The 12,388-nt window shown below is 41.4% G+C and overlaps 1 protein-coding gene across 1 annotated transcript in view; it reads right to left on the bottom strand.

The window, feature by feature from the left end:
- The window catches only part of CABCOCO1 (ciliary associated calcium binding coiled-coil 1), a 166,397-nt gene that overhangs the window by 91,004 nt on the left and 63,005 nt on the right, over positions 1 to 12,388 (bottom strand). The window contains exons 4-5 of the mRNA XM_033942110.1: positions 11,683 to 11,827; positions 3,806 to 3,878 (exon numbers count right to left, since the gene is read on the bottom strand). Of these exons, the coding sequence (XP_033798001.1) occupies positions 3,806 to 3,878; positions 11,683 to 11,827 (218 nt within the window). The remainder of the gene's footprint in view (positions 1 to 3,805; positions 3,879 to 11,682; positions 11,828 to 12,388) is intronic.

Consider the following 12,388-nt stretch of genomic DNA (forward strand, 5'->3'; position numbering starts at 1 on the left):
GGGGGAAGAACTACAATATTTGACAGTAAAGGAGATGAAAAGGGGTAAAACAATAGGGGAGAAAAGACCACGTGGAGGTCTTATAAAAATTAAAAATTGTGATAAAATTTTAAAAGAACAAATTAGCAATTAAAAGCATCTTTAAAAAGAAAGCATTTCAATTTGCTTTTAAATCTGTCTATAAGAAGGTCTTCCCTTATATATATTGGGAGGGAATTCCACAGTTGCAGAGCAACGACAGAGAAAATGTATTGCCTATGGGTATTAATAGATTTCAAAGAAGGGATAACCAGCAAGTGTTGGTTATCACATCCAAGTGAGTGAACAGAAGTATAAGGTGTTAAAACTCGTTCAATAAAGACTGGGGTTTTGTGGAGAATTGATTTAAAAGCTAATAGGAAAACCATGCTTCTCGCCCCCCCCCCCCCCCGGATTTCTTCTGTGAATATGCATGAGATTGATTTACATGTACTGCTTCCATTGTAAGCAAATAGATCTTATGCATATTCATTGTGGAAATATTGAAAACCGAACTGGCTTATGGTCCTCCAGACCATGGTTGCTTACCTCTGCTTTATTAACTATGAAAATCACCAGCACTTGAAGAACAGCTACCTTTTCTGAAATAAAACCATTTGTCCATTGTAGACATCCCTCTTATGTTTCTATTACATTACATTAGAGATTTCTATTCTGCCACTGCCTTGTAGTTCAAGGCGGATTACAAAAAAATTACAAAAAACATATTACAAGATGATATCTGGTAATTTCTAGAGGAGATAAGGAGTGGATGAGGTTGCTTTGGGGAATTGGGAAGGGATTGGGAAGTGGTATTGGGAGTGGGAAGGAGCTAGCGGTATTAAGTTGCTTGCAGGAATTTCTTGAAAAGTATGGTCTTTATTTCTTTTCTGAATATTTTGTAGTCTGGGGTCATAATCAGTAGAATGGAGATTTGGTTGTCGAGTTTTGCTGCTTGTGTGGCTAGGACGCCATCATATAGTTTTTTCCGTTTGGCTTCTTTGATAGGAGTGTGCCGTGAATGGAGTGTGGGTTTTCCTATGTCTAGTTGATATAGTTTGGATGAGGCGGTTGTTCAGGTTTATGGTTTTAAATGGCAGGCAGTAGAATTTGAATAGTATTTTATTCTAAAGAAAGATCTGCAGGAATGTCTAAGATGCAGAGGATCCTTTACTGCATTATATTAAATTACATAACATTATACAGGTCTAAAATCTGTAGGCTATTTAAGCATGCATAGCTTGGGGCACCAAAAATAGTTTGTGTATGGCCAAAGATTTTCTTGTTGGAGTCACCTAATTTGGTAGGACAGTCATCCTCTTCAGCTGGACTCTATCCACTGTTTGGGCTCCAATCACTATTTTAGCTCAGTGACTCTCGAGAGGCTTCCCACTTTGCAGCTGAACCCACTGTTTTAATTCAGATCTCCACCTCAGTCGTATTGTCTTTTACTTGCCTGTCACTATTAAGCTGTAAACTTCAAGAAGCAGAGACTGTCTACCATATGTGTCTGTAAAGCACTGCATACACCTGGTGATACTATGCAAATGCCACTAGTCATAATAATAATAATCATAAAACTGAGAAGGAAATGAGCTGATTTTTTTTCAACTCATTTTGTAAAAGTTGCAGGAGATACTTTACTCTTGTGATTAATCTTGTAATTTGATTAATACAAGAATTCCTGTTTCTTTATATACCCACGATTTCTGTGACCTCCACGCCAATGTTTATTCTAACTTTATTTAGAAAATTTAATTAAAACATCCTACATAACTGCAGTCAGCACTTATGTTAAATGCTGGCAGCAGCATTTAAGTATACAGTATTCCATATATTCAGTGTTACTATCCAGTTAGCCTGCAGCACTGAATACATCTAAATAACAGTAACCACCACTGGCTAACTGAATAGCAATGATATTCAACCGCTATTCATATAGCTTTGTGGTTTAAATTAGAACTAGGGCTGCACCAAATATTTGTATTCAATTCTGCCCTAAATACATTATTTATATTCTCGTAGTGATTTAAATTTGAATACAAATAATCTGGGAATTTACGGAATTTACTGAAATAAACACTTGATCTCTGATTTCAAATTGCTTCTTTTATTATTTGTTATGTTAAAGCTCAATGCTTATTATTTGGTATTTGTAGTCAGCCAAACAGTAAAATAAGATATTTAGTACAGGTTTAATTAGAACAGCATTTTTGCTAGCCTACATTAATCTCATAGCTATACAGCAGTGTATCACAAACTATGTGTCTCCTGAGATTTCAGGTGTGCCACGGCACACTGGAGAGGCGCTGGCTGACAGCCTACAGGACGTGCCTCTCACGGCGAGAGATACATCCTGTAGGCAATCAGCTGGCGTCGGCGCCTCTGCTTCTCTCTAGCTCTCTTCCCTGCTGACACCCCCACTGGCGCCTCAGGGTCCTCTGGAGGGCTTTCACACTTATGAAGACATTACATTACATTAGTGATTTCTATTCCGCCAATACCTTGCGGTTCAAGGCAGATTACATAAGATTTATCAGGAGTTACAAGAATTGTAACTTTACATAAGAATTGTCATAGGAATTACATAGGAGTTATATAAGAATTGTCAGGAACTTGAGGCGATACATGTTGGGTAATTAGAAACATTTTAGATTTGAAAGGGGTAGTGGATGGAGATTGGGAAGGAACTGGTTGTGTTAGATAGGTTTTATGTATTTTTTGAAGAGTAGGGTTTTGTTTCTTTTTTGAAGGTTTGTAGTCTGTGGTCGAGGACAGCAGATTGATGATTTGTCTGTCTAGTTTTGCTGCTTTGGAGGCCATTAGATTGTCATATAGTTTTCTTCGTTTAACATTTTTGTTTGGTGGGTGTGTGAATAGTGAGTGGGTTCTCCTGTGTCTGGTTGAGGTGGACTGAGATAGTTGGTTGTTCCAGTAGGATGGGCTTTCTCCATTAATAGCTTTGAAAAGTAGACAGTAGAATTTGAAGTGTATTCTTGCTTGTGATGTCATGTATGCACATGGGTACAAAGACGAAACCGTGCGAGATAATCGCACGCGAACAATGCTGGGCAAGCGTGCGCAGGACGTCAGCGCGCTGGATTGAAACACTATTTTAAAGCGCTCCAAGGGGGTGTGTAGGGGGGGAACCACTCCACTTTACTTAGAACTGTTGGCGCGCCCGTTGTGGGGGTGTTGGGGGAGGAACCCCCCATTATAGAAGAAACAGCCTTTTTCCCTGTTTTTTCCCTGTGTGTGTGTGTGGGGGGGGTGTTCCCGTCCACCGTCCACCCCCCATGGGAGTGCCAACAGTTCTAAGTAAACAACACCCTCAGAGTGCTTTAAAATAGTGTTTCAATCCAACATGCTGACGTCCTGTGTGCTATTGTCTTCCCGGCATTGTCCGCGCGCAATTGTCTCATGCGATTTTGACTCGTAACCATGTACATGATGTCATCATAGTGACATCCGTGCACTTCCAGATGCCTCAAGCCGGCGACCACTACATTTAGTGTGCTGCTGCACGAGAAAGTTTGCAGGACACTGCTATACAAATAGCAAGTGAATATTGCTAACTATCTCTAGAGTTAGGCAGACAACTCATCCTTCACCCAGCCCTATCCAGAGCAGTCTAAGTAGCACTATCCAACCAGTGTGACTGAAAATTGTCAGATAGGGCACTTATCTGCATAGCAATTCCTGCAAGCTGGATAAGTGCTTTTTAATACAGATACAAGAAAGTCATGAATTTCTCGCTTTGTTAATTTTATCCGTATGGTTTACTTACTTCAGCTCCTAGTACCACTTCACTTCTTGGACAGTAGAAAAGAAATTGATACAGCTTATAGTGTTGAAATAAACTGCAACACAGAAATGAAGAATATGTAACAAAGGAGGCAATTTCCAAACTATCCACATTGTTAAAAGTTCACTGGTACTTTCTACCTATGTTACAAAATACATGCTCCAGGGAAAGTATACACATACAGTATAATCTCGATATAACCGATTTTCTTATAACAGAACCTCGCCTATAGCGGACGAGGTCTGCTGGTCCCGGCCAAGCGCCATTATAAACATACAGAAAATCATTGGATATAGTGGACTCGCATATAACGGACTTTCGGATATAACGGACAACTATTTTGGTCCCGAGAGACACTTTTAGCTGTAATTTTCTTCAGCTATAATGGACATGCAGGCTCTGCCTCCAAGGTGCGTGGCATGCCAGTGATACAGTATAAAATGTAGCCCAGAAGAAAATGCAAAGCATTTTTCTTTCCAGTATAGTACGACATAATGCTTTAGAACATCTTTTACTGTTCTGGTTCTGAAATCACTTCGTGCCATACCAATGTTTTGCTGAGTTTTGTTCTTGATGTTGCTGATATGGTTGTGCAGTGACTGTTGTTCACTGATTGAACGCTGTTTCAAGTTGACCTAAATAAAGTTTTAAAAAAATGCAACTCTGGATATAATGGACCATTTTTCCAGGTCCCTTGAAGTCTGTTATAACGAGATTATATTGTACTTGCATTTTCCCAACTGCTGTAGGAAAAGGATCTGCAGAAATTTGCATCTGCTTTCTCTGGAGACACTCTCTCCATCCAAAATTATGGGCATAGCTTTGAAAATCCAGAATGATACACAGTTTTCTCCTCCAAGATAAACCTACTTTGAAAATACCTACTTGCAATGTGGATTAAAGTTTAAGCATCATGGAATAATCATAGAGAATAGGAAATTTTTAGAGAAGCAATTTATGCAATTAAAAGGATACATATCCAATGGAATTCCTTTTAAAATGGTCTTCAAAATACAGGAGGTTCAAATAAGGTGGGGTCAAAGTATTGGAGACTATTCACATGAGGTTATAAGAACAAAGCCCTTACTAAAATGGTATGTGGTCTTCATCATAAGGCGTATGGGGACAGACTTAAAGATCTCAATCTGTATACTTTGGAGGAACGATAGGAGAGGGAAGATACGATAGAGATATTTAAATATCTACTTAATGTATATGCACATGAGTTGAGTCTCTTTCATTTGAAAGGAAGCTCTGGAATGAGAGGGCATAGAATAAAGTTAAGAGGCGATAGGCTCCGGAGTAATCTAAGGAAATACATTTTTTACAGAAAAGGGTGGTAGATGCATGGAGCAGTCTCCCGGAAGAGATGGTGGAGAAAGAGACTGTGTCTGAATTGAAGAGATCCTGGGATAGGCACGTGGGATCTCTTGGAGAAAGAGATAATGGTTACTGCAGATGGGCAGACTAGATGGGCCATTTGGCCTTTATCTGCTATCATGCTTCTATGAGCTATACTTGGGTTATTTGCTTTTGAAGGGCTTTGCTTATTATCAATGTGGAATGGAAGGGAAAATTGATTTGGGAGGAAATATAGCAAATTTTATATGTACAAAAGGGAAAGATAAACTTTAGTTGGTGAATTATACTGAAATTTTATTCCATTTTTTTGGAAATTGTGATATCTGTATTGTTACCATTCACCAATAAAAATTGTTTCATGTTAAAATGTTCTTCAAAAGTTTGGTGAAATGTTTAAATACAAAGAGATCATGGGGCAGACTTTCGTGCTTGCTATATTTTGTGCAGGAAGAGGTTTTCCCACCAGAAAATTGGTGCATGTATTTAAGGAGGCAAAGTCCCTGATGAAAACAAGAGTGAAATGGTTGGGTAGCCATTGGGCATAAAGATAAATGCCTTTCCTTTACAGCAGTATAAGCACTTTAAAATTTTATAAAGCCTGTTAAAAATAATTTAAAAATCAATTTGCATACGTCACTTTACCAAGATGGATGATGAACACATCACCCCAGTAAAGGCACATAAAACTAAGTAGTGCCTTGGGTGTTTGAGGTCTGGTAATAAAATCTACTTGATATGAGTTTGTTCTCCATCATATTCAAGCTAGCTTATGAACTTCTCTGAATCAGTAATGCAATTTTAAACTGAATTTCAAGTCTTAGAAAAATTCCTAATTTATAGATTTGAAGTGTTTGGAGTAGTTTGAAAGGTTTAACTGTTGAGCTTTTTTGCAATGAACCATGCTTCTGACAGTATGTTGGTATGCATATGAAAACAGTCAGAAAATATAATATTTTGGTTGCTTTGTAAATGGGATGGGACATTTTGGGCCAGATTCAGTAAATTGCGCCTACAAAAATGGTGCTGGTCGCGTGTCAATCACAGTTAGGTGCTGTTTACAGAATCGCAGTAACGTAGGCACCAGTAAGGTAGGCCAGTGTTTTACGGGCCTACATTGAAGGATAAATTCTTTAGAGAATTGCACCTAGCAGTGCCTATGTCTGTCTTCGCCCCAAAACATACCTCTTAGATATTAGGCGTTGCTAAGCACCATGGGATAGGCACTGACTTTTTTTTTTTTAGACTCAAGTAGGTGCTATCGGCCAATTAACTTTTTTCCCCCCAATTATGAGCTTGTTAAAACAAATAGGAAAAAATATTTTTTCGCTCAAAGAATACCGTATATACTCGAATATAAACTGAGAATTTTGGGTCAAAAAAATGACCCAAAAATGAGTCTTAGTTTATATTCAATTCCCCCCAGTGACTGGCATGCTGCTGTCACCTGTCCCCTCCCTTCTGACAATCAGTGCGCTGCTGCCCCCTACTCCCTGCAAATGGCATCGCATTTACCAGCACGCTGCTGTTCTTTCACCACCCCTCCCCCAAGATGACCGATGCTGCCATCATACATTGGGACCCCCCCACGCAACTGACAAAACAGTTACCTGCGCTGAACAAGCTGCCAGCGATCCTCCATGTTGGGCTGGTATAGGGCCTTGAGCTTCTGTGCATTCTGAAAGCATGTCATCTCCTGCACTCTCCAAGAATCTCAGAGCCAACAGGAGGCGGAGGAGGGGAGGGAAAACAGCAGCACATATTTGCCCTGCCATTCTATAAAGGACTGCCCTCAATCAGTACTTGAGAAGGTTCATAGACAAAAGCGCGCGTCGATAAAGGCGCGCCGACAACCCAGCGCAGACAATTGAGCGCAAGGCAGAAGCGCGCCGAAGAAAAGCAGTATTTTAAGGGGCTCCGACGGGGGGTGTTGGTGGGGAACCCCCCCACTTTACTTAACAGAGATCGCGCCGGCGTTGTGGGGGGTTTAGGGGATTGTAACCCCCTTCATTTACTGGAAACTTAACTTTTTCCCTCTTTTTTAGGGAAAAAGTGAAGTTTTCAGTATAATGTGGGGGGTTACATCCTCCCAAACCCCCAATGCCGGCGCGATCTCTGTTAAGTAAAGTGGGGGGGTTCCCCTCCAACACCCCCTGTCGGAGCCCTTTAAAATACTGTTTTTCTTCGGCGCGCTTCCGCCTTGTACTCAGTTGTCTGTGCTGGGTTGTCGGCGCCCTTTTGTCGTCGCGCGCTTTTGACCTGTCACCCTTGAGAAAGGTTGAGGTCCCCTGAAGATATAAACCATATACCCAACAATAAATAAATACTATTAAATTAGTAAGTGTGTGTATTTTCTGTATAATGTCCAGTATCCAGTGGTCTGTAGTAATCTCTGCCCACACTTCCCAATAGGCTGATAACCTCCCTTCAATGCGTGGAGGTTTGGCTGATGGCTTGGCATCATAACTGCTCCTTGGGAGCTGTTGTAGCATGGGATCCGGAAGAATGGGGGAACCTGGCCCCTCTAAATCTTTGTCTCAAGTTTTGAAATGATCTCTGGCCCAAGGCCCTCCCAAGAACTAGCAATACTTTCTTTAGGTCCAAAAATTACTGCGCCCTGACCCCCTAAAGGTTCGAGGTCTGCTGTCCAGTAAGGTCTTTGGCTTGTAATCCTGCACACTAGCCATAAAATCATCCAGACCTTTCCCAAAGAGGAAATGTCCTTTAAATGGTAATTTACTCAAGGTTGCCTCAGAAGAGGAGTTCCCTGTCCACTGTCTATCCATAGCATCCTATGTGCAGAAATGGAATAAGCAAACATTTCGCTTACGACACTGAAAAGATCATATAGAGCATCAGCTACATAATCCATTCCCAACATTAGAAACTGGCGATCCCTTCCAGTCATTGCCTCCGGATCACGGCGTAAACTTAGGAGTGAAAAGCACAGGTCACTAAAGACACCCCTGCAGCTGCTTTTAAACCTGAGGCTGTTGCTTCAAAGAGTTTCTTATTAACAAAATCCAGCCTGTGGTCCTAGGCATCCTTCAATACCACACCGCCTTCACTGGCAAGGGAGGTACACTTGGTAACCTGTGCCACTAAGGAATACAATGGCAGTAGAACAAAGAGCGGGTTCAATGCAGCATCCTTTGGATAGAGCTTTGCCATGGCTCAGGCCACCAAAGAGGCCCTTCAGGGACCACCCAATGGTCTGTTAGCATTTTTGTAATGTCTTGATGAAAGGGGAAACAAGTGGTTTGTGCTTTTGTGTTGCTCATAAATGAGCACTGTAGGGATTCTGTGATCATTTCCAAAAGCGCTGAGGGCTTAAAGAGCCTGTGCACAGTTGTGTCCTCTCCAAGATCAAGGGCCTCCACCAGATCTGGATCGGGCCCTCCTAAAAATGAAGCAGCATCTCCTGTTACAGAGGATCTTGACTATGACAGTAAAGGCATTGATATAGAGCCCTCTTCATCCCAATCTTCCTCAGACTGAACCACCCTGTCTTGTGAATGGCACTGTATTCTTAGAGTGTATTCCAACATTGGTCTCCCTACCTAAAGAAGGATATAAAACTGCTGGAGAGGGTGCAGAGACGAGCAACAAAACTGGTGAAGGGTATGGAGAAACTGGAATACGAGGATAGACTTATAACACTAGGATTGTTCTCCCTAGAGAAAAGGAGACTGCGTGGGGATATGATCGAGACCTTCAAAATACTGAAAGGAATCGACAAAATAGAGCAGAGAAGATTATTTACATTGTCCAATTTGACACGGACTAGAGGACATGTAATGAAGCTAAGGGGGGACAGGTTCAGGACTAATGTCAGGAAGTTCTGCTTCACTCAGAGAGTGGTTGACACCTGGAATGCCCTCCCAGAGGAGATTATTGCGGAATCGACCGTCCTAGGCTTCAAGAGCAAACTAGATGCATATCTCCTTAAGAGAGGCATATAAAGATATGATGGACTATAAATTACGCCAGGGTACACCTGGCAGGGCCTCCGCGTGCGCGGATCGCCGGACTTGATGGACCAAAGGTCTGATCCGGAGATGGCAGTTCTTATGTTCTTATGTTCTTAGAGGAGGATCTCCCAGTGCCAGCATAGCCACGATTCCAGAGAGTTCTGTGCAATCCTTATTAATCATGTAAGCGTCAATATATTGATGAATTCAGGGGGGGAATTCCTGTCCAGGACATACACACAGCCCCTGCAGATGCTTGTGAGCTCCTTTCTATGGTTTTGAAAAAGTGGCAAGGCGTGCTTCTCAGGGGACGCACATGTGCTGCTTCCCAACTTGAACCTGGACTTTTTCCTGGCCCTCGCACTATCTGGGAACTAACACCCCCAAGGCACTAGAGGAAACTAAGGAGGCTAAGGTAGCCCCCCCCCCCCCGAGCATGTGGGACATGGACAATCCTCAGATGGCCATCCAGCACAAATCTGACATGAATCCAATATATCTTGGCCTGAGGAGTCCATCACACCTGTTTTTGATTAAAATCGAGGTGTTCTGAAGCAGATATAGGCTTTTAATTTTAAATCATAAAATCCAAGATGGCCAGTGTGGCAGTGATTTTAGCAGCAAAGACAGCCTAGGGGAGCTATACTGGGGTGCAAGAACTAGTGATTTTGGAATTTTAGAGGTGGGGGACTCTGGCTCTAACTCCAAAACACACAAAAAAACCCCACTTCTAAAGACCCTCCCCCCAATTCAGATTTAAAGGGCATCAACCTGTACTCCCTGTGTCATGCTAGAAGCTGCTTGTGAAGCAGTTGCAGACCGCTTGTAGGGAGAACTTCTGCCTCAAGCAAGCCTGGAATCCAGACTGCATCTCAGCCCACAATGAACCAGCCGGAGATCTCAACTCCTACCAGAACCTTGCACACACTGAGAAGGAGAGTAAAACATTCGACCTCAATCCTTGAAAAACCTCCATGGAGTGACTCGGTCTGTGCGCAAGCTCACTACGAACAAAATCTGGGGCAAGCCTTGCTCTCAAGGGATCGGTCTCTGAGCCCCCGAACTGTTACTGCAGGCTGTCCAATTGAGTGCAATGCAAAGTAGTCTACCCCTTGGAAGCTGACTTCTGACCTTAGAGTCTGCGCTCTCCTGTAGCCAGAGATGCCCCAAAATTGGGATCCTCTGCAGCACTGAAAAAGCCTCGCAAATGGTAAGCAAAAACCAAATATAATAGAAAAATAAACACGAGCAGAAAAGACAGACTCCTACAATCTCGCTTGTAGAGTGATAACTGAGGAATCAGAGGACAGCCCAGAGGGATGGAAGGTGGAGCAAAAGAATGCTAATGAAGCTCTCTACAAGAGTTCTCACGGGAATAGGTTGACTACCCGAAGGTTCAAGGAATAATTTATCTGTCTCAGTAGAAAATGCATTAAGCTGTTAAAATGTGAATTAGTGTATGCTGTAATCACACAAGTATGTTAACTTTATGCTATATTAGAAGGTGCAGAATGGTTATGGGCTGCATACTGAAGTTAGAGTATTTAACACAGGCTGTCATTTGTACAATTAGTGCAGGTGCACTTTCTACCTCTTCAACAACAAGCAACAGTATTAACATGTGGTACAGAATAAGGACAGGTTGTTCACCCTCTCCAAGGCAGGGAGAACAAGAGGGCACTCTCTAAAGTTGAAAGGGGATAGATTCCGTACAAACGTAAGGAAGTTCTTCTTCAGCCAGAGAGTGGTAGAAAGCTGGAACGCTCTTCCAGAGGCTATTATAGGGGAAAACACCCTCCAAGGATTCAAGACAAAGTTAGACAAGTTCCTGCTGAACAAGAACGTGCGTGATAGGGCTAGTTTCAGTTAGGGTGCTGGTCTTAGACCAGATGGCTACCGCATGAGTGGACTGCTGGGCATGATGGACCACTGGTCTGACCCAGCAGTGGCAATTCTTATGCTCTTAATATTTCTGTGTGGTAACTGCAGAGGATATGCAGGGCAAGCCCCAATAATATCACACAGCAACTGAAGAAACCTTTCATTAATATTTGTTACTAACACAGGGTAAGTACAAAAATTTAACTGCACTTTAGTAAAAATGGCCCCTCTACATGTTATAATTGTTATCTTGTAGTTGTAAAGATTGTATACAGCATTGTCAAATCTATTTTACTTTAAAGATGTTGTAAAAGTTGCATAAGACAAAATAACTGAAATATTCATTATTCTCTGATTTATTTGTTGAGGTAAGGAGTTATTGAAGGCAATGGACCAAGGGGAATTGCAGTGACTCACTGAATGAATTTAAGAAGTTACTTAGTAGTCTTTGAGTGATTAATGAGATGCAATTTATACGTTCTCTTCTTTCATTGCAATGAAAATGTCAGATTACTCATGTTAATGCTTTTGTATTTTGAATAGAGTTTAAATGTTCAAAATGGGAACACACTGATTTGGATATAGATTGCTTGACATTTTGCAGTGACTGAACAGTGTAAATGCAATAGGACTTAAATTAGAAAATACCTGGTCTTTAAGTAGTTGATTATAGCCTTAGCCTGATCAACATTAAAGACATCTAGGCTAGCATTAATTTCTAAATAAGACTCTTCTTCTCCAACCAATGCTCTCCAAAGATCTTTTAAGTTATCTTCCAATGACATTTGTTCATCTGCAATGCAAAGCAGCAGAATGAAAATAAAACATTATTGTAAGCAATTTTTCTTGGTACAATTTTTTGGGGGCTGTTTAAATGTCAAAAAACTTGCGTAGGCAAGATATTGTAAACAACATTTCTAAATAAGACAGATGAACACATGTAGAACTGTAATTCATTGGCAATCATTTTATTGTTGATTTTATTTTCAGTCACAGATCCGTTTATAATCACTGTCACTTTTGGGAATAAGTAATGAACAAACACATTTTAATTTGTTATTAAAATAAAACTCAATGTGAAAATTTAATGTGAAATACAAACCTAATCTGAAAAAAAGACTGCAGCTACAGATCCCTTGCATGCAATAACTAAGAATTAATAACTAAGAATCTAAATAAATGTTGATGCCTCGCATAACGGACGCCTCGCACAGCGAACGCTGCGCACAACGAACTTCAGGTCTTGCTTCCCACAACGAACTTCGTTTCACACAACGAAGTCGCCCGAGCTGCATCCTTCCGCGCAGTGTGCGTGACGCTACCGGCTACCCTCCTCCTCCTCCATCAACCAAAT

This window comes from Geotrypetes seraphini, chromosome 4 (assembly GCF_902459505.1).
Source record: "Geotrypetes seraphini chromosome 4, aGeoSer1.1, whole genome shotgun sequence".
In the NCBI taxonomy this organism is placed as follows: Eukaryota; Metazoa; Chordata; class Amphibia; order Gymnophiona; family Dermophiidae; genus Geotrypetes; species Geotrypetes seraphini.